Raw genomic sequence first — 23,660 nt, 5'->3', positions numbered from 1 at the left:
AAACAGTGAAGAGACAAAATAATCAGACTGAGGAATGACCCAGATATTTAAATTACCAGACAGATATTTTAAAATTATGATTAATGTGTTAAACTCTATAGTGAAAAAGACAGAAATATGCATTAACAGATAATTTCAGCAGAGAGATGGAAGCTCTAAAGGTCAAATAGAAATGCTGTAAGTTAAAAACAGTAAAGATATTAAAGATAAAGAATGTCACTGAGGGTTCATTATTAGACTCAATGCAGCCAGCAAAACACATCAGGGAACTTGAATACAGGTCAAAAGAAAATACCCAAAATGAAACATAAAGAGGAAAAAAAGAGGGAGGGAAAAAAACCAAAGCATCCAAGATCCGTGGGACAATACTCAACAATTTAACAAAAAAGTAACTGGAATCCCAGAAGGAGAAAAGAAAAAGAAAGAGGCAAAGCAGAGAACAAGCTCAGAGAATGCCAGGAAGGCAAAATATCAGCTAGGGCTTCCCTGGTGGTCCACTGGCTAAGACTTCGAGGTTCCAATGCTCTTGGGTCTGATCCCTGGTCGGGAACTAGATCTCACATGCCACAACCAGGAGTTCGCATGCCACAACTGAAAGATCCTGCATCCCACAACTAAGACCTGGTGCAGACAAATAAATACCTTTTTTAAAGGTATTTATCATCTAAACACAACATATTCAATCTGCTAAAAATCCAAGATCAAGATAAAACCTTGAAGGCAGCCAGAGGAAGGGAATAAAAGGAATAACTATCAAGATTGTAACAGACTTCTTATCGGAAACTGCAAGTAGGAAGACTAATTTTCCTTTAAGTTACTGAAAGAAAAGAGTAACACAGAATACGACACCTAGCAAAAAATACCTTCCAAAACTTAAGGTTTGTTTTTCAAATTAAAAAAGGTGAGATAATTTACTGTTACGTAGATTTGTACTGTAAGAGAAGAAGTATTAGAAGTTTTTAGGCAGGAGGACTATGGTGCTAGACAGAAATTTGGGTCTACATACACACACACAAAATGAAGAATGCCCAAAATAGTAAAAATGAGAGTAAAGCGTTCTCCTCCACATTTTTATTCATTCTAAAAGATAGTTGACAATCTAAAGCAAAAATAGTAACAACGCAGGTAACTAACACACGTCAAATTATGTATGACTAACACAAAAACACGTCAAATTATGTGTATGATAATACAAAATATGAAAGACAAATTCGACATTTACTGTTTTGCATGGAATTTTACACTCTAGGTGAAATGGTCGAGTATTACTGGAAGGCAAACTGGAAGAAATTAAAAATGTACACTGTAAAATCTAGGTCAAATATAAAACAACTTTTAAAATAAACATATATAACAAGACAATACTGGAGTTAAAACAGTATCATAAAAATATTCAATTAATCCAAAAGCAGATAGAAAAAGAAAACTAAACTAAAGAACAAATGGAAGAAACAGAAAACTTAACAACAAACTGACAGATTAAATCTAACCATATCAATAATCACATCAAGTATTTCAGTAAATAGTCTAAACTCATCAACTAAAAGACAAGAGTTCTTCAGGTTAGATTAAAAAAGCAAGAACCATCTATATTCTAAGAAACTCATTATTAATAAACATTAAAAAAGAAACCTGTTGAAAGTGAAAGAAGTTAGACATACCAAGTAAACACTATTTAAGGAAACTAGAGTAGCTACATCAATGCAAGATGAAAATTAGAATTCAGAAAAAAGAAAATTACCAGGAATAAAGAGAGACAATAAGAGGTCAATTCATCAAGGAGACACAACAATGTAAATATATATGCACATGACGATAGATTTTCAAAAAACATGCAACAAAAACTGACAGAACTGAAGGGAGAAACAAATCCACAAAATTACATCAAAATTTCAACAACTTTCTCAAGTCATAAGAACTAGTAAATATAAAGTAGGCAAGGATACGAAAAACCTGAATAATACTATCAACCAACTGGACTTAACTGACATTAATAAGACTACTTCACCTAATAAATAACAGCACTGTACACTTTATTGCAAGTTCTCACAGAACATTGACCTTGACAGGCCATATAATGAACCTCCCCAAAATTTTAATAAACTGAAATTTTAAAGGATGTCTTCTGACCACAACAGTTAAACCAAAAATCAAGTATAGAAGAATATCTAAAAAAAAATCCCTAAATACTGAGAAATAAACATAATTCTAAATAACTGATAGATTGAAGACAGATTCATAAGGCAAAATAGAAAATGTTTGAACTTAATGAAAATAAAAAACATATCAGAATCTATGGGACACATCTACAACTAGGATTAGAGAGGAATTCATAACATTAAAAGCCTATTTTATGTGGTTGCCAGAGGTGGGGGGTGGGTGGGAAAATGGGTAAAAGGAGTTCAAAAGGTATAAACTTCTAGTTATAAAATAAATAAATCCTGAAGTTACAATGTACAGCATAGCTCTTGTAGTTAATAATAACACTATACTATATTTGAAAGTTGCTAAGAGTACAGACCTTAGAAATTCTCATCACATGGGGAAGAAAAGATATAACTGTATGTGGTAATGGGTGTCAACTAGACTTATAGTGATCATTTCACAATACATACAAATATTGACACATTATGTTGTATACCTGGGGGGGGGGGGGGGACCTATGAAGCCAAAAGCTGGATCTTTAAAAAAAATAACTAAGAAACTAGTATCTAGACTCCTCAAGTGAAAAGAGGAAACAAATTTTCATGATGAAAAAGAGGACATGACAAGAGATCCTCGACATTAAAAGGATAAGATAATATTATAATTTCATCTCCATTAATTCACTGACTTAGAGAAAATAGACCAATCTCTTGAAAGATACAAACCACCAAAGCTCACTTGAGAAGAAAAAACATGTACAGTTCTCTATCTCTTAAAGGAACTGAATTCTTAGTCAAAAAATTGACAAAGAAAACTCCAGGTCCAGATGGCTTCACTGACAAAGTCTGTCAAACATTAAAGAAAAAATCAATTCAACACAAACCATTCTAGAAAACAGAATAGGAGGGAACACTTCCCAACTCATTACATGATGTCAATATGACCTCCATTTTAAAACCAGACAAAGGCCTCACAAGAAAACAGACCAATATCCCACATGCACATAAATACAAAAATCCTCAATCAAATGTTAGCAAATTTGATCCAGCAATATATAAAGGCAGCAAATCTCTTTTAAAGGGTTTAATCCACTTTTTAATCCTGACCTAGGATTACTCTCAAAGACAGGTGGCATCTGACTCCAATCCAAATTAAGTCTTGGTATAAATATAAAGTATCTAACTTTACAAAGCTACTTTGAAAGAAAAGGCATAGCAGGCAGTTTAATTTAGGAAATTAATAAGCAGATTATACAATAGTTGAGACATTACAGAAGAAACTTTAGGGTTAAGAGAAGGTTAAGAGTAATCTACAGCCTGAAGATACATATTCAACTAAAAGGTAATGAACCTACCTCCTTGGTTTCTAAGAAATGTAGGTAAAAAGAAAGTTACTAGCTTATACTTAAAAACTCAGTTTAGTTTCCTCAAACGTTTGTAAGATTATGACCCAAAGTGTAATCCCTAATCTACTTTCTGAACCTATATATCCAGTTTAATTTAATTACTTACCTTCAACCTGGCTAGTGTCTGAGCATGGTTTCTTCTTTGACTCCGAATTCCCGGTTTTTTCATCAACATCCAGGAGAGGAATATAGTCTGTTTTTCCAACAGTTTCTCCCACAACATCATCAAAGGCCTCTGCCTCCAGTGTGGCAATAAAGTCCCGTTTTATCTCTTCCTCAATTTCTGGAGACGGCTCTGTTAATGCATCTGCAAGACTGAGGTCAGCCATTCTGCACCACTGCAACTGCCTAGTTAGTGGGGAAAAAAGGTTTCATGGATGAGCATGAAAGAGATGAGCCAAAGAGAAAGACATTCCCAGAAACTCTTGTCATTGTTTTAAACAAACAAAGAATTAAAATGAAAAATTTTCAAGCTAAAAGAGACTCTCCCATTTTATAGAATGGAAAATCAAACAAAGCTCAGTAACAGACTGTCTTACCCAGAATAAACTCTTTTCCTCACATCCTGGGAGGTAAACAGAACAAGTGTCACTCTGTTCTTTTCAACAATAAGAAAAGTGAAAGACAAAAAACACCCCTATATTTACCTAAGTTTATTAGCCATAAGAATTCAAATCAGGTCTTTTGATTTTAAGTCTTCAAAACCCTTTAAACTATTCCATTTATCTTAATTTCCAAATCATGTTGCAGAGTAATTCTTAAAATGAAAGTGAAAGTGGCTCAGTCGTGTCCCAACTCTTTGCAACCCCATGGACTATACAGTCCATGGAATTCTCCAGGCCAGAATACTGGAGTGGGTAGCCGTTCCCATCTCCAGGGGGTCTTCCTAACCCAAGGATGGAAACCAGCTCTCCGCATTGCAGGCGGATTCTTTACCAACTGAGCCACTAGGGTAAAAATACATACAAAAGGAGGTCAGATTAGGTTACATTCCCATTTTATTTTTAAAAAAGGTTAAATACTATCAAGCAAGTGAAATCACTTTTCCTTACCAGAGACGAGGAATCTGAGCCTCATCTTGTAAGGGTAAATACTGCTTAGTGAATCACTTGCAAAGGACTTGATCAACCAAGCTACACTTGGCCCTGCTGGCATGAAAAATGCAGGCATGTTCCCTGAATTAGCTAGAGAAGGCAGTCTCTCTCTGTGGTCATGTATGTTACTATCTTTACAGAACACCAACCAAGCTTTCAATTTTTAAACATAACCTAAAACTAAAAAGTATATGGGAGGGTTTCCCTGGTGGCTCAGTAGTGAAGAATCTGCCTGCCAGGGCAGGAGACATGGGTTCAATCCCTGATCTGGGAAGATCCCACAGGCTATGAAGCAACTAAGCCTGTGGGCCACAACTGTTGATAGAGCCCAGGAGTCACAACTACTGAACCCACGTGCCATAACTACTGAAACCCTCCCAGCCTAGAGCCTGTGCTCTGCAACAAGAGAAGCAACCACAATGAGTAGCCCCTTCTCCTGCTTGCTGCAACTAGAGAAAAACACTCGCAGCAACAAAGACTCAGCACAGCCATAAATAAATAAATAAAAGCATTTTTTTTTAAAGTTAAATAAAAATCTTATATACATAAATGTACACAAACACACTGGCTTAAAAAAAAAAAAAAAGTATATGGGAAGTCCCTGGCAGTCCAGTGTTTAGGACTCTCACTTTCACTGCCAGGGGTGGGTTAAATCCCTGGTGGGGGAACTAAGATTCTACATGCCGCACAGCACAGCCAGAAAAAAAACAGAATTTTGTAAAGGCCTGATGAATGTCAAAGGGTTCCATAAAAAGGAACTGCTTTTCTCTTTTCTATTTATGGTAACTATTATTACAGTTAGCCTTTGAAAGCTGTTATGAGCAAAAAACAATAAAGGATGTCTATAATTAAACAGTTTCATAGTCAAAGAGAGCTTGTAAGAACACCTGTACCATCTTTAAAAATATACAGTAAGAGCCCAACAGATCTATTTTTCTATAATACTTCACGCAATCTACTCAAACTTTCCCTAATTTAGGACACTGGTGAAAACACAAACAAAACCAGCAAAATCTTTTAAACCTCATTTATCTGAGTGCAGATTCTCAAACGGCAGCTTTTTATTCACTGTAATCTTACGCTCCTCCCTGCCTTGCAACCTCCCAAACCATTTTCTCGGCTGATACGTGGTTTACGGAATATGAACAGCAGCTTATATTCAGCTTAAGAGGGTAAAATTGATAGAAAATCTGACAGCTGGAAAGTGGGAGGGTCGTGCAGCCAACCACCCAGCATCTGCCTTTCAACACAGTTTAGCTATTCTTTTCATGTCATCACATATAAATAGAAGTATGATTTAAACACACACACAGTATACTTATGGAAAATAACTCTGTAAAGGCAATACTAGCCAGTAGAAGTGAAAATACTGGCTTTTAGCCCAAAAGGCCCAGTTTTCAATAAAGAGAAAATTATTCAATTATAATTATTCTACTCTAAAATATGTATAATAAATTCCTTAGGTGCTCTACAAATCTGTTAAGCTAGTTCTGCAAGTGCTCCAAAATTGATCTTAATAAGCTCATGAATGAATGTCATCCAACACATATAGAAACATTTAAGGTCACTTCATAACATTTAATGCCAAAGAAGCTGAAGTTGAACGGTTCTATGAAGACCTACAAGACCTTCTAGAACTAACACCCAAAAAAGATGCCCTTTTCATTACAGGGGACTGGAATGCAAAAGTAGGAAGTCAAGAAACACCTGGCGTTACAGGCAAATTTGGCCTTGGGAGTACAGAATGAAGCAGGGCAAAGGCTAATAGAGTTTTGCCAAGAGAACACACTGGTAATAGCAAACACCCTCTTCCAACAACACAAGAAAAGACTCTACACGTGGACATCACCAGATGGTCAGCACCGAAATCAGACTGATTATATTCTTTGCAGCCAAAGATGGAGAAGCTCTATACAGTCAGCAAAAACAAGACTGGGAGCTGACTATGGCTCAGATCATGAACTGCTTATTGCCAAATTCAGACTTAAATTGAAGAAAGTAGGGAAAACCACTAGTCCATTCAGGTATGACCTAGATCAAATCCCTTATGAGTATACAGTAGAAGTGACAAATAGATTTAAAGGACTAGACCTGATAGACAGAGTGCTTGATGAACTATGGACAGAGGTTCATGACATTGTACAGGAGACAGGGATCAAGACAATCCCCATGGAAAAGAAATGCAAAAAAGCAAAATGGCTGTCTGAGGAGGCCTTACAGATAGCTGGGAAGAAAAGAGAAGTGAAAAGCAAAGGAGAAAAGGAAAGATATTCCCATCTGAATGCAGAGTTCCAAAGAATAGCAAGGAGAGATAAGAAAGCCTTCCTCAGCGATCAATGCAAAGAAATAGAGGAAAACAACAGATTGGGAAAGACTAGAGATCTCTTCAAGAAAATTAGAGATACCAAAGGAACATTTCATGCAAAGATAGGCTCGATAAAGGACAGAAATGGTATGGACCTAACAGAGGCAGAAGATATTAAGAAGAGGTGGCAAGAATACACAGAAGAACTGTACAAAAAAGATCTTCATGACCCAGATAATCATGATGGTGTGATCACTCACCTAGAGCCAGACATCCTGGAATGTCAAGTCAAGTGGGCCTTAGAAAGCATCACTGCGAACAAAGCTAGTGGAGGTGATGGAATTCCAGTTGAGCTATTTCAAATCCTCAAAGGTGATGCTGTGAAAGTGCTGCACTCGATATGCCAGCAAATATGGAAAACTCAGCAGTGGCCTCAGCACTGGAAAAGGTCAGTTTTCGTTCCAATCTCAAAGAAAGGCAATGCCAAAGAATGCTCAAACTACCGCACAATTGCACTCATCTCACATGCTAGTAAAGTAATGCTCAAAATTCTCCAAGCCAGGCTTCAGCAATACGTGAACCGTGAACTTCCAGATGTTCAAGCTGGTTTTAGAAAAGGCAGAGGAACCAGAGATCAAATTGCCAATATCCGCTGGATCATCGAAAAAGCAAGAGAGTTCCAGAAAAACATCTATTTCTGCTTATTGACTATGCCAAAGCCTTTGACTGTGTGGATCACAATAAACTGTGGAAAATTCTGAAAGAGATGGGAATACCAGACCATCTGAGCTGTCTCTTGAGAAACCTGTATGCAGGTCAGGAAGCAACAGTTAGAACTGGACATGGAACAACAGACTGGTTCCAAATAGGAAAAGGAGTACGTCAAGGCTGTATATTGTCACCCTGCTTATTTAACTTATATGCAGAGTACATCATGAGAAACGCTGGGCTGGAAGAAACACAAGCTGGAATCCAGATTGCCGGGAGAAATATCAATAACCTCAGATATGCAGATGACACCACCCTTATGGCAGAAAGTGAAGAAGGACTAAAGAGCTTCTTGATGAAAGTGAAAGAGGAGAGTGAAAAAGTTGGCTTAAAGCTCAACGTTCAGAAAACTAAGATCATGGCATCTGGTCCCATCACTTCATGGCAAATAGATGGGGAAACAGTGGAAACAGTGTCAGACTTTATTTTTTTGGGCTCCAGAATCACTGCTGATGGTGATTGCAGCCATGAAATTAAAAGACACTCCTTGGAAGGAAGGTTATGACCAACCTAGATAGCATATTTAAAAGCAGAGACATCACTCTGCCAACAACGGTCCATCTCGTCAAGGCTATGGTTTTTCCAGTGGTCATGTATGGATGTGAGAGCTGGATGGTGAAGAAAGCTGAGTGCCGAAGAATTGATGCTTTTGAACTGTGGTGTTGGAGAAGTCTCTTGAGAGTCCCTTGGACTGCAAGGAGATCCAATCAATCCATCCTAAAGGAGATCAATCCTGGGTGTTCATTGGAAGGACTGATGTTGAAGCTGAAACTCCAATACTCTAGCCACCTCATGCAAAGAGTTGACTCATTGGAAAAGACCCTAATGCTGGGTAGGATTGGGGGCAGGAGGAGAAGGGGACGACAGAGGATGAGATGGTTGGATGGCGTCACCGACTCGATGGACATGGGTTTGGGTAGACTCCGGGGGTTGGTGATGGACAGAGAGGCCTAGCGTGCTGCAATTCATGGGGTCGCAAAGAGTCGGACACGACTGAGCGACTGAACTGAACTGAATAACGTTTAGTCACACAGTGTCCTTCTCTAATCTGGATACTCAAGAAAATCCAAAAACATATTCTTGGGAACGAGAAGTACCTACATTTAAAAAAATTATCTCACATTGACTATTTATGCTTTTCTTCTTCTATTTGTATAGATAATAGGGAAACTTATCTGAGTTTGGACCTTTTTAATTGAAATATAGTAGATTTACAATGTTTCAGGTGTACAGCAAAGTGATTCAGTTTTATACATATATATATTCTTTTTCAGGTTATTTTCCTTTATAGGTTATTGCAAAATACTGAATATAGTTGCTTGTACTGTTAACTTTGAATGAATTTGCTGACAGGAGATAAGAAAAGAAAGCTAGTTAAAGACACTTCCGTGCTTCAGTAGTTCAGTCCAATTCTCAGTTTGGCTTTGAGTGGGTCACCTTCTGGGGTTGAGTTCCCTAGGCTGTAAAATGAGAGTGGTATGTGAAACGATTCCTGAGGTGACTATTCGATAAACTACTTACAATTCAGTTTCATCACTTGGACCCTCCGTGTGACTATTATTTTATACATCAAGTACTCTCAATTGTAACTGGTTTCAGGTTTATCAAAAAAGGCAAAAGCCTTTTGGCAAAGAGAAAGACTAAAAACCAACTCCCCAGTGCACAGAGCCCTGCTTGAGCAAATCCCACTGCAGCTTAAGAAACTCCACCCAGTTCTGGCTAACATCAAAGGAGACGTGACACCACTCTGCCAGAAAATAAGCCCCATATTATTTAACCAGGCACCAGAGCACACCGTTTTCAAACACAGCACTCCGGACACCTGATCTTCATTCTAATTACATGCCTGAAGTGAAATTATCTGGTGAGGGTTTTGAAAATACCTAGGTAAACCAAAGCAAGAGGAAATGACAGGACATGATGATGAAGCACAGAAGATAATCTTTGTCTCTTGACTAGCCTTACTATTAATAGCTATGTGCTCATAAAGAGTAAGTAAGAATATATGATGAAGTCACAAGCACCTTCTCTTCTGTATGGTTTACTTCAGACCACAAACTCTGGAATTAATTACTGGACTAAAAATATTTTCTAGGTCTATACAGATTAAATAGTGTTCATATAAAATTTAAATGCACAAAAGTATCGGTAACTTTTCAAGCTCCCAGAGGTTTAGGTCAGTCTTACCTATAGTCATTCAGTTAGGACCTGTGCACTTTAGGTCTGGCTGTCTGCTGAGAAATTAGCATTCTAGTTTGCAGATGGCCTGTTGCTGCCTCTGTCCTCCTCTACTTTTCTCCCCATCCCAGCCCCTGACCAAAAGTGCTAACCTCTGAAACTAAACTGGAGGAAGAAAACTCATGAAAAGGAAGAAGCCTAATTCCCACCAACATACTCAGACACTTCTCATAACCACTGTAGTATTTTCATTTCACTTGGTCACGTTAGCCAAACTTCTACCAAGATTCACTTGCAGCAGCCAGCATTCTCTTTTTAGAAGTACAGAACCCTATTTCACAATTTAAAGGGGGATAAGGGGACATACACCCCTTGAAGGGCCATCATTCCGTTTTGTGTGATCAAGTTAGCTTTCCTCCCAACCCCTGAGATAAATTCCATTGAAAGTGTCTTGAGTTTCTGGTTTTAGGGTAAAAACGAAGAAACATAATGTAGCAACATGGAATACTTCAGGGAATAAAGCAGACTGGATAAGGTAACCAAGTAGGGAGCAAGTATATGGGCCCAGAGGCCCTAGGAGGTAAAAGCAAAAGGGGAACGCCAAAGGCAAGCTCAGAAACCTTTTGAAATACTCCTTCTGTCAGTTTTAGAAAAAAAGAAGAAGCTTTCTTCTCAGTAATTTGGATTAATTTAGAACCAAAATTAATCATTTATAATATTGTTCATCTAAGGGAAATGCATTGAGTTTCAAATAACCAATTTAATAAAGAAACATTTAATAATAATTCTTCCAAGTAGGAGACTGTTCATAATACTCACTTAAATTGTCTCCATAATTGATATTCTGTCCTGTTTAGTAGAGGGTGGGAGTGGAGGGGTGAGTTATGGACAAGACATGGAACTGTAAAGATATGTGGGCTAATATTTTCTTCTTCCTTTTTTTTTTGCATGACAGAAAATTCTGAAGCCAGCAATAAGCTGCCATCCCAAGAGAGTGCTGTGGCCAAAATGCAGGGCTTGTTCCTTAGGCTTGGAAGAAACCCAGCATCCCAGACAGTCCCAGGGATCATTTATAATCTGACAAGGTGAAAGGTATAGTCTGCATCATTAAGATTTCATATTCAACATGAAATTTTTTGGTCTGCCTAGCAAGCTTTCAGTTACTAAATGGGGACTGTTGTAATGAATTTCTTTCAGAGGTCTATTATCAAGCGGAACATTGTCTGGTGGCTGTGCTGTTTTTAATTTATTTAACTTGAAAACTCTGATTTATACTTTCAATCAAAACAGTATTTCTTTCGAAGTAAAACCAAATCTTTATGGACATGGGTTTGGGCAGACTCCAGGAGACAGTGGAGGACAGGGAAGCCTGGCATGCTGCAGTCCATGGGGTCACAAACAGTCAGACACGACTGAGTGACTGAACAACAACGACAAAAGAGGTCTTTACACAGCTTGCAGGCACGTATGACCTCTGCGGCTAAAGCGAATTTCTCCTGCTCCTCCCCAGAACCAGGCTGGAAATGGCATCAGACAGCTCAGCAACATCTTAACTGTTCTGAGTAATAAACTCCAACCCCCCCTGTGGAATACATTAATTTTCCACCCCCAGGTGCCTCCCTACGAACTAAAGACAACAGCTGTACTATGACGAACTGATGGAATTTCCAGGCTTGGCAAGGTTCTGATCATCATCACCATTTGTCCTGTTCATCATAGGATTAGCAACAGGAGAGAGTCCTTGATTACTAGAATAGCTGAGGCCATCACCCAGTGACATTCCTGTATGAAAGAACACACTGATTCACATTACTTCCATGCAGCCCCCAGAGCAAAGAATTCCTTTTTGCACTGCTATTTTTGGAAGCCTTGTCCTGTAAACATAAGAACACTGCACACACATGCACACACATATTCACGTAACTAAGACCTTGCAGATTGAGGCTGAGAGCCTAGCTTGCTTACTCACAGGAACTATCCAGGGAGCTTATATTCCGTCCTGACTGAACGCATTTTGGGTCTCTAAACAAGCACCTGCCACATTTCTATCCAAGTAAATTTAAATCTATTTCCCCAAGAAGAATCTACACTAGATACCTCCCTCTGTTAGCCATGTGATACAGACAGCATGATGTCTGCTGAAGTCTAGTTATGTGCGCCAAAACAAGAGACGACAATGACACAGCACTTAATATTTCTGTTGTAACCATCCTCAAGAGCAAATGTTTATCTCAATTTTTTTAAAAGAAGGGTGAACCTTAAGATGATTCTCAATACCTAATGTCCCAAATCTTGAAACAGAGACAGCATTTTTTAAACCTTTACTATTCGTGCCAATTAATTTAACCTCAGTCTAGAAGGCAAAAAAACATCCAGAGTTTGCTTATACTTTTCCAAAAATTATCTCTAAACATTTAAGTTCTCTAAAGGCTTTTTAAAAAATACTAGTTGAAAAAAAAATAGTTCAAATAACCTAGGATTCAAGTCCCTCACTTTAACAGATGACAAAGAATCAGAGAAAACAAATCACTTGTAAATGAAACTGGGGTTGAGGATCAGGCTAAGAGGCGATCCAGAGAATACCAGACACAGACGCAGCGTGTGACAAAACTGGTAAAATCTTGAAATTTCACAGTGATATCACTACACTTCAAAATCAATTTTTCTGCTCCAACTTTCCTTCTTAAAGGATGAGGGCAGTTGGGGAAAGACCTGAATATCAGGAAGATATACTGGTTGATTGAAGAGGACTCCAACACCTATTTAAAAATAAAACCAAACTTCTTAGTGTGATATCAAGGCCACACAATCTGAGAGGACCCAGTTCTATCACCTACCACAACCATCAGCAGTTTTCCACTTGGGTCTCTATATATATTTCAGTCACAAAAGACCAGCTGCCATTTTACAAGCAGACCATTGATGTTATCACTACATACCTTGGCTCATATTGCTCGCCACACTTCAAATTGTCTTTACTTCCTCTTTGTTAGTCTTACTATTGAGGTCCACATCCTACCTATCACCTTTTCTCTGATTCCATTTTAGAATCTGTTCTCCAGTACTATTCAGAACTAATACATCACCTATACTTGTAACAAACAGTACAGTCTGAGCTATACTAGAGTGAGCTATATATACCAGGAGCTCCTGTAAACTACTAGGTCCCAAACGGGAAAGACCCTGTCTAAGTAATGTGCATATCTTCTCTTAGTGGTTTACTTTACACAGAAGATGGGCCAAAACAACAAAAGACAACAAAACACAGGGGTTAAGTAAACAAGAGCTCTAAAATGGTAAACAGAAGATAATGAAAAACATGCCTATTTTAAAATTAATTAGAGGTGCCGAAGCTACAAAACTCAGAACTGGAAAAAGAACGAACAGATTCAAGGTAGAAGGGTCATCACTAATGAAGAATATTCACCTCATTTCTTCTACTTTCCAAACATGGCCTGTGACACAGCCATCATGAAAAGAAAGCTAACAGGGAGTAACCAGACAAGCCAGCTCTCCAGGCTGGTCATCTTATCATTATTAGGCAGGGCAATAAAAATAGCTCTCTGCTTTTAGAAAAGCACAACAACGTGATGCAATGTGGCAAAAACAAATTGTTTTCTGTTCAAGAGATCAGCTACCACCGTCATGTTAACATCACTATATAAATATTAAAACTTCTACAATCCGTAAAATGTTAAATCTCTATAGCAACAGCTCACCTGTCTCTGTCAGGGAGTAATAAATATATTACGGAATTTTAAAGCTCCTTAGGTTAGGAAAATTGGATGGAATAATCATAACCGATCAGTTCTTAGCTTTAGAAAGAAAGTGAAGTCGCTCAGTCGTGTCCACCTCTTTGTTACCCCATGCACTGTAGCCTATCAGAATTCTCCGCCCATGGGATTTTCCAGGCAAGAGTACTGGAGTGGGCTGCCATTTCCTTCTCCAGGGGATCTTCCCAACCCACAGATCGAACCCGAGTCTCCCACATTCATTCTTAATATCTATATCACTTAATATCTATGTGACCATGGGCAAGTTTCTTGATTGTTTTACTTCAGTTTCCTCACATGTAAGTTGGAAGTAACAGAATTAACTACTTATGGATCTGCTAATACATAAAATGTTAGAACAGTGCCTGGAACACTGTGCCTTAGGTATTTGCTAGTGATTACTATATAATTACTGTTAATATACCCCAATATCAAAACCAGACAAGAATATGGTAGTGAAAAATTATAAGCTAGTACTTCAACAACCTGGTTCAAGTTCCAGTATACTAACTGTGAATAACTGCATAAAGAACAAATTTGCTGCTAGCTCTTCAGTCTACATATAAATTACTACATGAATAACAGTTGTGCGTCAAGATTAGTGACCTATCATGTCACAAAGCCTGTTAGTGACTTGTGACTGAGCATCTGTTATTCAGTTCAAGCACAAACTTGTGTTGCCTCATCTACCAGTGATAAACCCATGAGACATTTTACAAAAAGGATAGCTTTAAGACGGAACTGGTCAAAATGAAAGTGCAGCAAAGAACTAAAGAAGAGTAACACTGGAAGTGAAATTCAGATTGAATGTGAATAGAGTTACAGAAGCAACAGCTTCACTGTGGGAATGCAGACTCTACAGTCACTCCAAAGAGTCTGTACATGTAGTCAGAGGAACGTTGTAAAGATGAGTTCATCTATGTATTTTGGTGAAAAAGATGAGGATGTCCAAGAGGAAGTGACACAGGCAAGATATTTCACATTAAAACAGTTCTCAAAGGCACGTTGTGACATTGAAAACACAAAGCAAACAATGTGGGAAGCTGATCCAAACTTAGAAACCAGGATGACAACTTGCCAAGGCAGAGAGAAGAGGCCCATTCCACATCATATCACAAAAAGAGAACAACTCTTGATAAGCTTTTTACTAAGAAAGAAAACATTTTAATTCTCAATGTTTCTAATGTTTTAAATTATACTGCACTATATATTCATTTTCCTTTTTTTTTTTCATTTCCCTATGCATTTATATGGAAAACAAGAGAAGTTTCTGAAGTTCACAATAATTTTCCACAGATTTTTTTTTTTTTTTGCCTTGTTGCATGGCACACAGGGATCTTGGTTTCCTAAACACGTGCCCCATCTAGCGGAAGTGCAGAATCTTAACCACTGGACCACCAGGGAAGTCCCTCCCACTGATTATTAATATGTTGCACAGTTTCACCCCGCATGGCCATTTTTATAGTCTTGAACTACTGTGCTAAAGCGAGGTCCTCAACAACTAACTGTGCATAGCAAGAACTGCCTGTACTCAACACTGTCATTACAGTATGAAAGCTTCAAAAGACAATAAAGAAATGAGAATGTCTCTGTTACAGTAAAATTTTATTTATGGACACAAACTCAAATTTCATGTGTTCACTTGTCATGAAATATTTTTCTCCTTTTAATTTTCTGTCAATTATTTTTAAATGTAGAAGCCATTCTTAGCTCAGGGATTGTATTAAAATAGGCAGAGTAAACTTCCTGGTGGTCCAGTGGTTAAGATTCGCCTGTCAATGCAGAGGACACAGGTTCGATCCCTGGGCTGGAAAGATTCCACATGCCTCAGAGCAACTAAGCCTGTTGCCCAGTCCAAGCTCGCTCTGCTTACCACATGAATCTGAGAGACAAGCTGTTAAGGCAAGGAATATGAGTTTATTCAGAAAGCTGACTGATTAAGAAGATGGCAGACTAATGTCTGAAAACAACCATCTTGTCGGGGTCTGGATGCCAGGTTCTTTTATAGAACCAGAGAGAGAAGCAATGAGGAACTAAAGTCAAAAGGCAGAAAAGAGAGGGTGAGGCAGTGAGGAAGGTCACACAAATCGCTAACCATAAAAGGCTAAAAATGATAAACTGGAAAATATCAAAGAATCTGTTGCTGCTGCTAAGTCGCCTCAGTCGTGTCCGACTCTGTGCGATCCCATAGATGGCAGCCCACCAGGCTCCCCCGTCCCTGGGATTCTCCAGGCAAGAACACTGGAGTAGGTTGCCATTTCCTTCTCCAGTGCGTGAAAGTGAAGTTGCTCAGTCGTGTCCGACTGTTAGCGACCCCATGGACTGCAGCCTACCAGGCTCCTCTGTCCATGGGATTTTCCAGGCAAGAGTACTGGAGTGAGGTGCCATTGCCTTCTCCATCAAAGAATCTATATCCACCCAAATATACCATTAAGAGAGTGAAAGTAACCAGAGTTGACGATATCCACAGTATCTAAAAAGAAAGAACCCACATATGGGATACATAAAGAAATTCTACAAATGAAAACCACAACAAAATAGAACAGCTAACTATTATAGGAGCCTATCCAAAATTCAATACACAAAAAAAAGTGCTTACTTTCACTAATCAATAGGGATAGGTAACTTAAAACTATTCTGAGATTCAGTAAATACCTGCCAGAGTTGCTAAAATGAAAAAGTCAGACAATATCAAGCATTAGGAAGAATGAGCAGCAACTGGACCTCCCTTGCACTGCTATAAATTGATACAATCATTTTAAACAACAGCATGTCATTGTTTATAAGAATTTGTATACATTCTGAGACCCAGGCTTTCCAATTCTAGACATATATCCTAGATAACCATGTTCAAGAATGTCAAAGCAATATTATTCACAATAACAATAACCTCATAACAACCCAAATGTACATCAACAGATACACAGAATAAAATCAATACAGTACTGAAAATGAATTAATTAGAGAAATACACATCAACATGGATGAATTTCAACACAGTGTTAATGGAGTCCTACATCTGTACACAAATATTAAACACAAAGAAAGGCACGAATTCAGAACAGTGATATTCTGGTGGGGAAAAAAATTAAAAGGGAAGAGACAACGAGAGGTTTAGAAAAGTACAATTTTGTATGCTGGATGGTAGAGTCATAAATATTTACCTTTTTATTATCTTTATATGTTGCACATTTTATATACCAAAAGGTATATATAATGTATCACAGCATAAAAGGGGGGTGCAGAAGACAGAGATGATGGAGGAAGTAGAGAGACAAGGACAGAAGGGGAAAAGGAGAAAGAAAAAAATTCCCCCAAATAGTATCTACCAAGTTATGAGAAACAATAGCAACTAGAATGTTAGGATGCAAGAAAGCAATGGGGAGATGCCTTTAAAACTGAGAGAAGTTATTTTGAACCTAGAGTTTTATACTCAACCCATCTATGGAATCAGGACCAGAGCAGGAAAGTCAAACATGCAATAAATTTTAAAAAAGCAGCATCCGAGGAAAGCCACAGTACCCAAATAATAGTACAATTAACCTGTAAGAGACACGAAAAGAAATCCCAGGATGATGGTTATGCACTAGGATATGGAAACAACTCTGTCTAAAATCAATCTTTCCAAAAACAGTATAATTTTTAAAAGCTAAGAGACTTAGATATGTGCTACAGATAGAATATATTTTTCTGCCTACAAGGAAAAAAAAGGTCAATTGCAGTGGGGATAGAGGGGTGATTAATCCGAGGGAGAACTATACAAGAGAAGTATTTATTCAAATTGTCTCAAACTGAACTGTGGCATTATTTTGAGCTAATTATAAGTTTTAAGGGAAAATCGCCTTTAATACTTAGGCTTAAAACAGTCTCGTAAGATTTACTAACATAGGATATATCTATGAGGAAAGATACATTTTGGTCTTAAGTATAAAAGCGAATGGGGGTTTCCCAGGTGGCTCAGTGGTAAAGAATCCGCCTGCCAATGCAGGAGAGTCAGGAGATGAGAGTTCAATCCCTGGGTTGGAAAGGGCAACCCACTCCGGTATTACTGCCTGGAAAATTCCAGACAGAGGAGCTTGGCGAGCTATAGTCCATGAGGTCGCAAAGACTTGGACAGGACTGAGTGATTGAGACTGTACAGAGCATATATGTAATGGATCACAGAAAGAAGGGGGTGGGGTAACTGTAACAGCAGCTGAAATCAAAGCTGAAAGGCTTCTGCTGACTCTCTAAGTTTAATCTTAAGTGGGCAGAAGGCAAAGAGAACTTTGCCTCCTCACTGGAATGTGCTTCTCTACTGGTCTGCAAGCCTGCATGTGCTGACCTTTAAAAAAAACAGGATAAGGTTTCTCTGTTTTCCCTTCTGCTAGTGGGCTGACAGACTGAACATGAGTGGACAATGACTTGGTGGCTCTGGTGCTGGCTATGTTCAATATTCTAGTGTATTTCTTGAATAAGCAATGGGAGATGTTTGCCACAGATGCATTTTTTAATCCTTCAAAAATAAACAAGGCATAATGAAATTTTCAAAAAGTTTAAACAAGTAATGAAATTATAAAAGAAAATAACATGATATAACCATCCTGGGGTAAAAAACCAAAAAAACAAACCAAACAAACAACAAATGTCTTAAATATATCAAGTACCTAAGAGTTTACAAACTAAAATAACAAAGACTTTCAAACTAAATTTCTTCTAAGAAATTTGGAAGTAAATTCTGAATGACCAAAGGTACAAAAAATAACATGCAGTAAGAGAAACATTTCTGTGGTGAATACAGAATCCAAGAATGCACAAACTGAATGGGAGTATGAGATGCTCAATGCTCAACCAATCTGCTTTCTTCTTCCTGGGCACTCAGAACTAACATCTCCCACCTCCATTGCAGTGACAAGGTAGACCACGTGACTGAGTTCTAGTCAGCAGGATTCCAGCTAAAGTAATATTTGTTGTTGTTCAGTTGCTAAGTCCTGTCCGACTCTTTGCAACCACATGCACTGCAGTAAGCCAGGTCTCCCTGTCCCTCACTATCTCCCGGAGTTTGCCCAAGTTAATGTCCACTGAATCAGTGATACTATCCAACCATCTCATCCTCTGTCATCCTCTTCTTTTACACCTCTGATCTTTCCCAGCATCAGGGTTTTTTCCAATGACTCTGCTCTACGCATCAGGTGGCCAAAGTATTTGGAGCTTCAGCTTCAGCATCAGTCCTCTTCCAAGGAATATTCATGGTTGATTTCCTTTAGGACTGATCAGTTGGATCTCCTTGCTGTCCAATACACTCTTAAGAGTCCTCTCCAGCACCACAATTTGAAAGCATCAATTCTTTGGCACTCAGTCTTCCTCATGGTTCAACTCTCACATCCGTACATACAACTGGAAAAACTATAGCTTTGACTATATGAACCTTTGTCAGCAAAGTGATGTCTTTGCTTTTGAAAACGCTGTTTGCCATAGTTTTGTTTCCAAGGAGCAAGTGTCTTTTAATTTCATGGATGCAGTCACTGTCTGCAGTGATTTTGGAGTCCAAGAAAATAAAGTCTGTCACTGTTTTCACTTTTTCCCCTTCTACTTGCCATGAAGTGATGGGATCGGATGCCATGATCTTTGTTTTTTTGAATGTTGACTTTTAAGCCAGCTTTTTCACTCTACTCTTTCACCCTCATCAAAAGGCTCTTTAGTTCCTCTTCGCTTTCTGCCATTAGGGTGGTATCATCTGCATATCTGAAGTTGTTGCTATTTCTCCGGGCAATCTTGATTCTAGTTTGTGATTTATCCAGCCCAGCATTTCACATGATGTACTCTGCATGTAAGTTAATAAGCAGGGTGACAATATACAGCCTTGATCTACTTCTTTCCCAATTTTGAAGCAGTCAGTTGTTCCATGTCCGCTTCTAACTGTTGCTTCCTGACCTGCATATAGATTTCTCAGGAGGCAGGTCAGGTGGTCTGGTATTCCCATCTCTTAAAGAACTTTCCACAGTTTGTTGTGATCCACAGTTTTTTGTGATCCACAGTCAAAGGCGTTGGCATAATCAATAAAGCAGAAGTAGATGTCGTTCTGGTATTCATTTGCTTTTTTGATGATCCAAAGGATGTTGGCAATTTGATATCTGGTTCCTCTGCCTTTTCTAAATCAAGCTTGAACATCTGGAAGTTCACGGTTCACACAGTTTTGAAGCCTGGCTTGGAGAATTTTGAGCATTACTTTGATAGCGTGTGAGATGAGTGCAACTGTGTAGTAGTTTGAGCATTCTTTGGCATTGCCTTTCTTTGGATTGGAATGAAAACTGACCACAGGATTCCAGTCCTGTGGCCACTGCTGAGTTTTCCAAATTTGCTGGCACACTGAGTGCAACACTTTCACAGCATCATCTTTTAGGATTTGAAATAGCTCAACTGGAATTCCATCACCTCCACTAGCTTTGTTCGTAGTGATGCTTCCTAAGGCCCACTTGACTTCACATTCCAGGATATCTGGCTCTGGGTCAGTAACCACAGCATCCTAGTTATCTGGGTCATGAAGATCTTTTTGTATAGTTCTTCTGTGTATTCTTGCCACCTCTTCTTAATATCTTCTGCTTCTGTTCGGTCCATACCATTTCTGTCTTTTATTGAGCCCATCTTTGCATGAAATGTTCCCTTGCTATCTCTAATTTTCTTGATGAGATCTCTAGTCTTCCCCATTCTGTTATTTTCCTCTATTTCTTTGCACTGATCACTAAGGAAAGCTTTCTTATCTTTCCTTGCTATTCTTTGGAACTCTGCATTCAAATCGGTATATCTTTCCTTTTCTCCTTTGCCTTTAGCTTCTCTTCTTTTCACAGCTATTTGTAAGGCCTCCTCAGAAAACCATTTTGCCTTTTTGCATTTCTTTTTCTTAGGGATGGTCTTGATCACTGTCTCCTGTACAATGCCATGAACTTCCATCCATAGTTCTTCAGGCAGTCTGTCTACCAGATCCAATCCCTTGAAACTATTTGTTGGAGTACAACAAGGCCGTATATTGTACATCAAGGCTGTATGTGGTCACCCTGCTTATTTAACTTATATGCAGAGTATTTCATGCGAAATGCCGGGCTGGATGAAGCACAAGCTGGAATCAAGATTGCCGGGAGAAATATTAACAACCTCAGATGCGCAGATGACACCACCCTTATGGCAGAAAGCAAAGAAGAACTAAAGAGCCTCTTGATGAAAGTAAAAGAGGAGAGTGAAAAATCTCGTTTAAAACTCAACACTCAAAAAGCGAACATCATGGCCTCCGGTCCCATCACTTCATGGCAAATAGATGGGGAAACAATCGAAACAGGGACAGACTATTTTTGGGGCCCCCAAATCACTGCAGATGGTGACTATAATCATAAAATTAAAAGCCGCTTGCTCCTTGGAAGAAAAGCTATGACCAACCTAGACAGCATATTAAAAAGCAGAGACATTACTCTGCCAACAGAGGTCTGTCTAGTCAAAGCTATGGTTTTTCCAGTAGTCATGTATGGATGTGCGAGTTGGACCGTAAAGAAAGCTGAGCGCCAAAGAATTGATGCTTTTGAACTGAGGTGTTGGAGAGAACTCTTGAGAGTCCCCTGGACTGCAAGGAGATCCAACTAGTTAATCCTAAAGGAAATCAGTCCTGAATATTCATTGGAAGGACTGATACTGAAGCTGAAACTCCAATACTTTGGCCACATGAAGCAAAGAATTGACTCACTGGAAAAGACCCTGATGCTGGGAAAGACTGAAGGCAGGAGGAGAAGGGGACGACAGAGGATGAGATGGTTGGATGGCATCACCGACTCAATAGACATGAGTTTGAGCAAGCTCCGGGAGTTGGTGATGGACAGGGAAGCCTGGCATGCTGCAGTCCATGGGATTGCAGAGTTGGACACGACTGAGCAACTGAACTGAACTGAACTGAAAGTACTGAAATGCTAGATATACTAGACAGCATTAGTTACCCTAATACAGGGATTTTATTAATAGATATCAAAAATCTCTGAGGTATCCATCCCAAATACTATGATTGACACTAGCTCTCACATCTGACCTGTATCTTTAAAAATATTGCAGAAATTATCTAAAACTTTGTATACCACAACAGACAAATAAATTACATAAAACTTTACATAATTTGTTACTCTATTATCTCCTTATTTTCTATGAAATAATTTTAATGTATTATACTATGTGAACATAGTATCTGTGGTCTTTTCTATGAAGAGTAACTAACATGGGCACTAGGTCCATGGTCAAATACATAGCTTCAGGTTATGTGTTTATTTCTACAAGAAAACAAAATAATTGAAGCTTTTAACAGTATCTCAAGTCAAATTTTCTTTAAAAAAACAAAATACCAAAATTTAATACAATGAGTAAAAACTAGATGACTTAAGTTTGTAAAACTTTACAGGATATTAAGTTTAAATATTGTACTCCTTCAGTTTTATAAAATTATATACATCTTACTGATGTTTTCAAAAGCACTAAATGTAGACCATTTTTATGACTTTCATTATCAAATTTAATTTTAAGCTTTCCAGATTGCTCGTTTCTCATATGAAAATTTTGGGAAAATGTCCAACAACTTCATTAAAGTGAAGATTTAATTCCCGATAGACAGTGGTGTTGGTTTAGTTGCTAAGTCATGTCTAACTCTTGTGACCACATGGACTGTAGCCCACCAGGCTCCTTTGTCCATGGGCGTTTCCAGGCAAGAATGCTGGAGTGGCTTGCCATTTCCTTTTCCATCAAGTCAAATTTAAAATAATTCACCACTGGCAGATCATCTGGCATCTTTTTACCTCTGCCATAAACTGGATATAAGATCTTGTGCAAATCACCTCACTCTATTTATAAAAAGAATTATCCAGAAGTCCTTTTTAAACCTACCATGATCTCATTCTATTCAGGTCAACAAAATGTATTGAATATTTATTAAGTGAAACCACATAAAATTACTGATATTTGTTTTTAACCTAGAAAACCTTCATTTTTGTGAGGCTTGACCTAATATTAAGTGCTATGCACTGTGTTTAAAATATACTAATTGTTTTAGGCATGTACACCAATGCACTTCCTTGGGGGGGGGGGGAAACTATTATGCTGATTTAGGGGCTCCTGACTGCTGTCATTAGAGCTAAAGAGCATAGTCTACACATGTGAAAAGAAAAACCTCTTACATATTCTCTTCTGAATTCTTATAGCTTGTGCTATTTACAAAGAAGCTACATAATTGTCGTTAATTAGTATACCTCATGAGAATACTAACTCAAATGTTTTGGCCAAAATTGCTTCAGTAACTGTATAAACATAAATCTCACCTGTCTGTTACTCCACTAATTTAGACTTTTACTTAAAATGTAGGGTTAGGTTTGTCTTGTGAAGTTCACAGAAGATTAAATTACCTGTAAATAACCATTCCCATGAAAGACTAAATCACGAATGCTCACGTTACACCCAGTTAAATCAAAGGTATCTCTAAAAACTTTGGCAATCTATACAAAATAGGAATTTAGACTGGCCGTCAGAATAGAAGTATGTTTGTTACCAAATTACCTAACATTAAGATACTTTATTCCAAAGACAATGCCCAGAGCCAAATGAATATATTGTTATAAAAATGATACAGCTGATCTAAGTATATCAAGTGAATATTATTATTCTCAGAGTACATGAAAAATTTATATTTCCTTTGTCTTTAATATTTTTCTAAAAGAATCTAAATCTTCCTATAAAACCTTCTTGATAAAAGCAGTCTGAGGTCAAAAGAGAAGGTAACAATAGTCTTTTCTTCTCTCTGTAGACTAAATTCCAGAATGTAGTTTTTCAGATTTCAATTTTGCTGTTAATGAGGATGTCATAATGCTATTTTATGTGTTGATTTTAAGCAGAGAACACCAAATACATTATTACTCCAAACTACCACCATCTGATTAGCTTTAATTAATGAAACAAATCAAACTACAGAAATGATACTATGTTCTTCATAACTA

At 38.1% G+C, this 23,660-nt stretch overlaps 1 protein-coding gene across 1 annotated transcript in view; it reads right to left on the bottom strand.

Moving 5' to 3' along the window:
• The window catches only part of MAP4 (microtubule associated protein 4), a 155,207-nt gene that overhangs the window by 91,772 nt on the left and 39,775 nt on the right, over positions 1–23,660 (bottom strand). Inside the window, 1 exon segment of the mRNA XM_081525772.1 lies at positions 3,657–3,898. Coding sequence (XP_081381898.1) covers positions 3,657–3,879 — 223 coding nt within the window. The 5' untranslated portion in view covers positions 3,880–3,898.

This window comes from Giraffa tippelskirchi, chromosome 9 (genome assembly GCF_054371585.1).
Source record: "Giraffa tippelskirchi isolate mGirTip1 chromosome 9, T2T-mGirTip1v1.2.pri, whole genome shotgun sequence".
Taxonomy (NCBI): Eukaryota; Metazoa; Chordata; class Mammalia; order Artiodactyla; family Giraffidae; genus Giraffa; species Giraffa tippelskirchi.
Note: the sequence above shows the minus strand (reverse complement) of the source record. Positions and strands in the feature narration are given on the sequence as shown.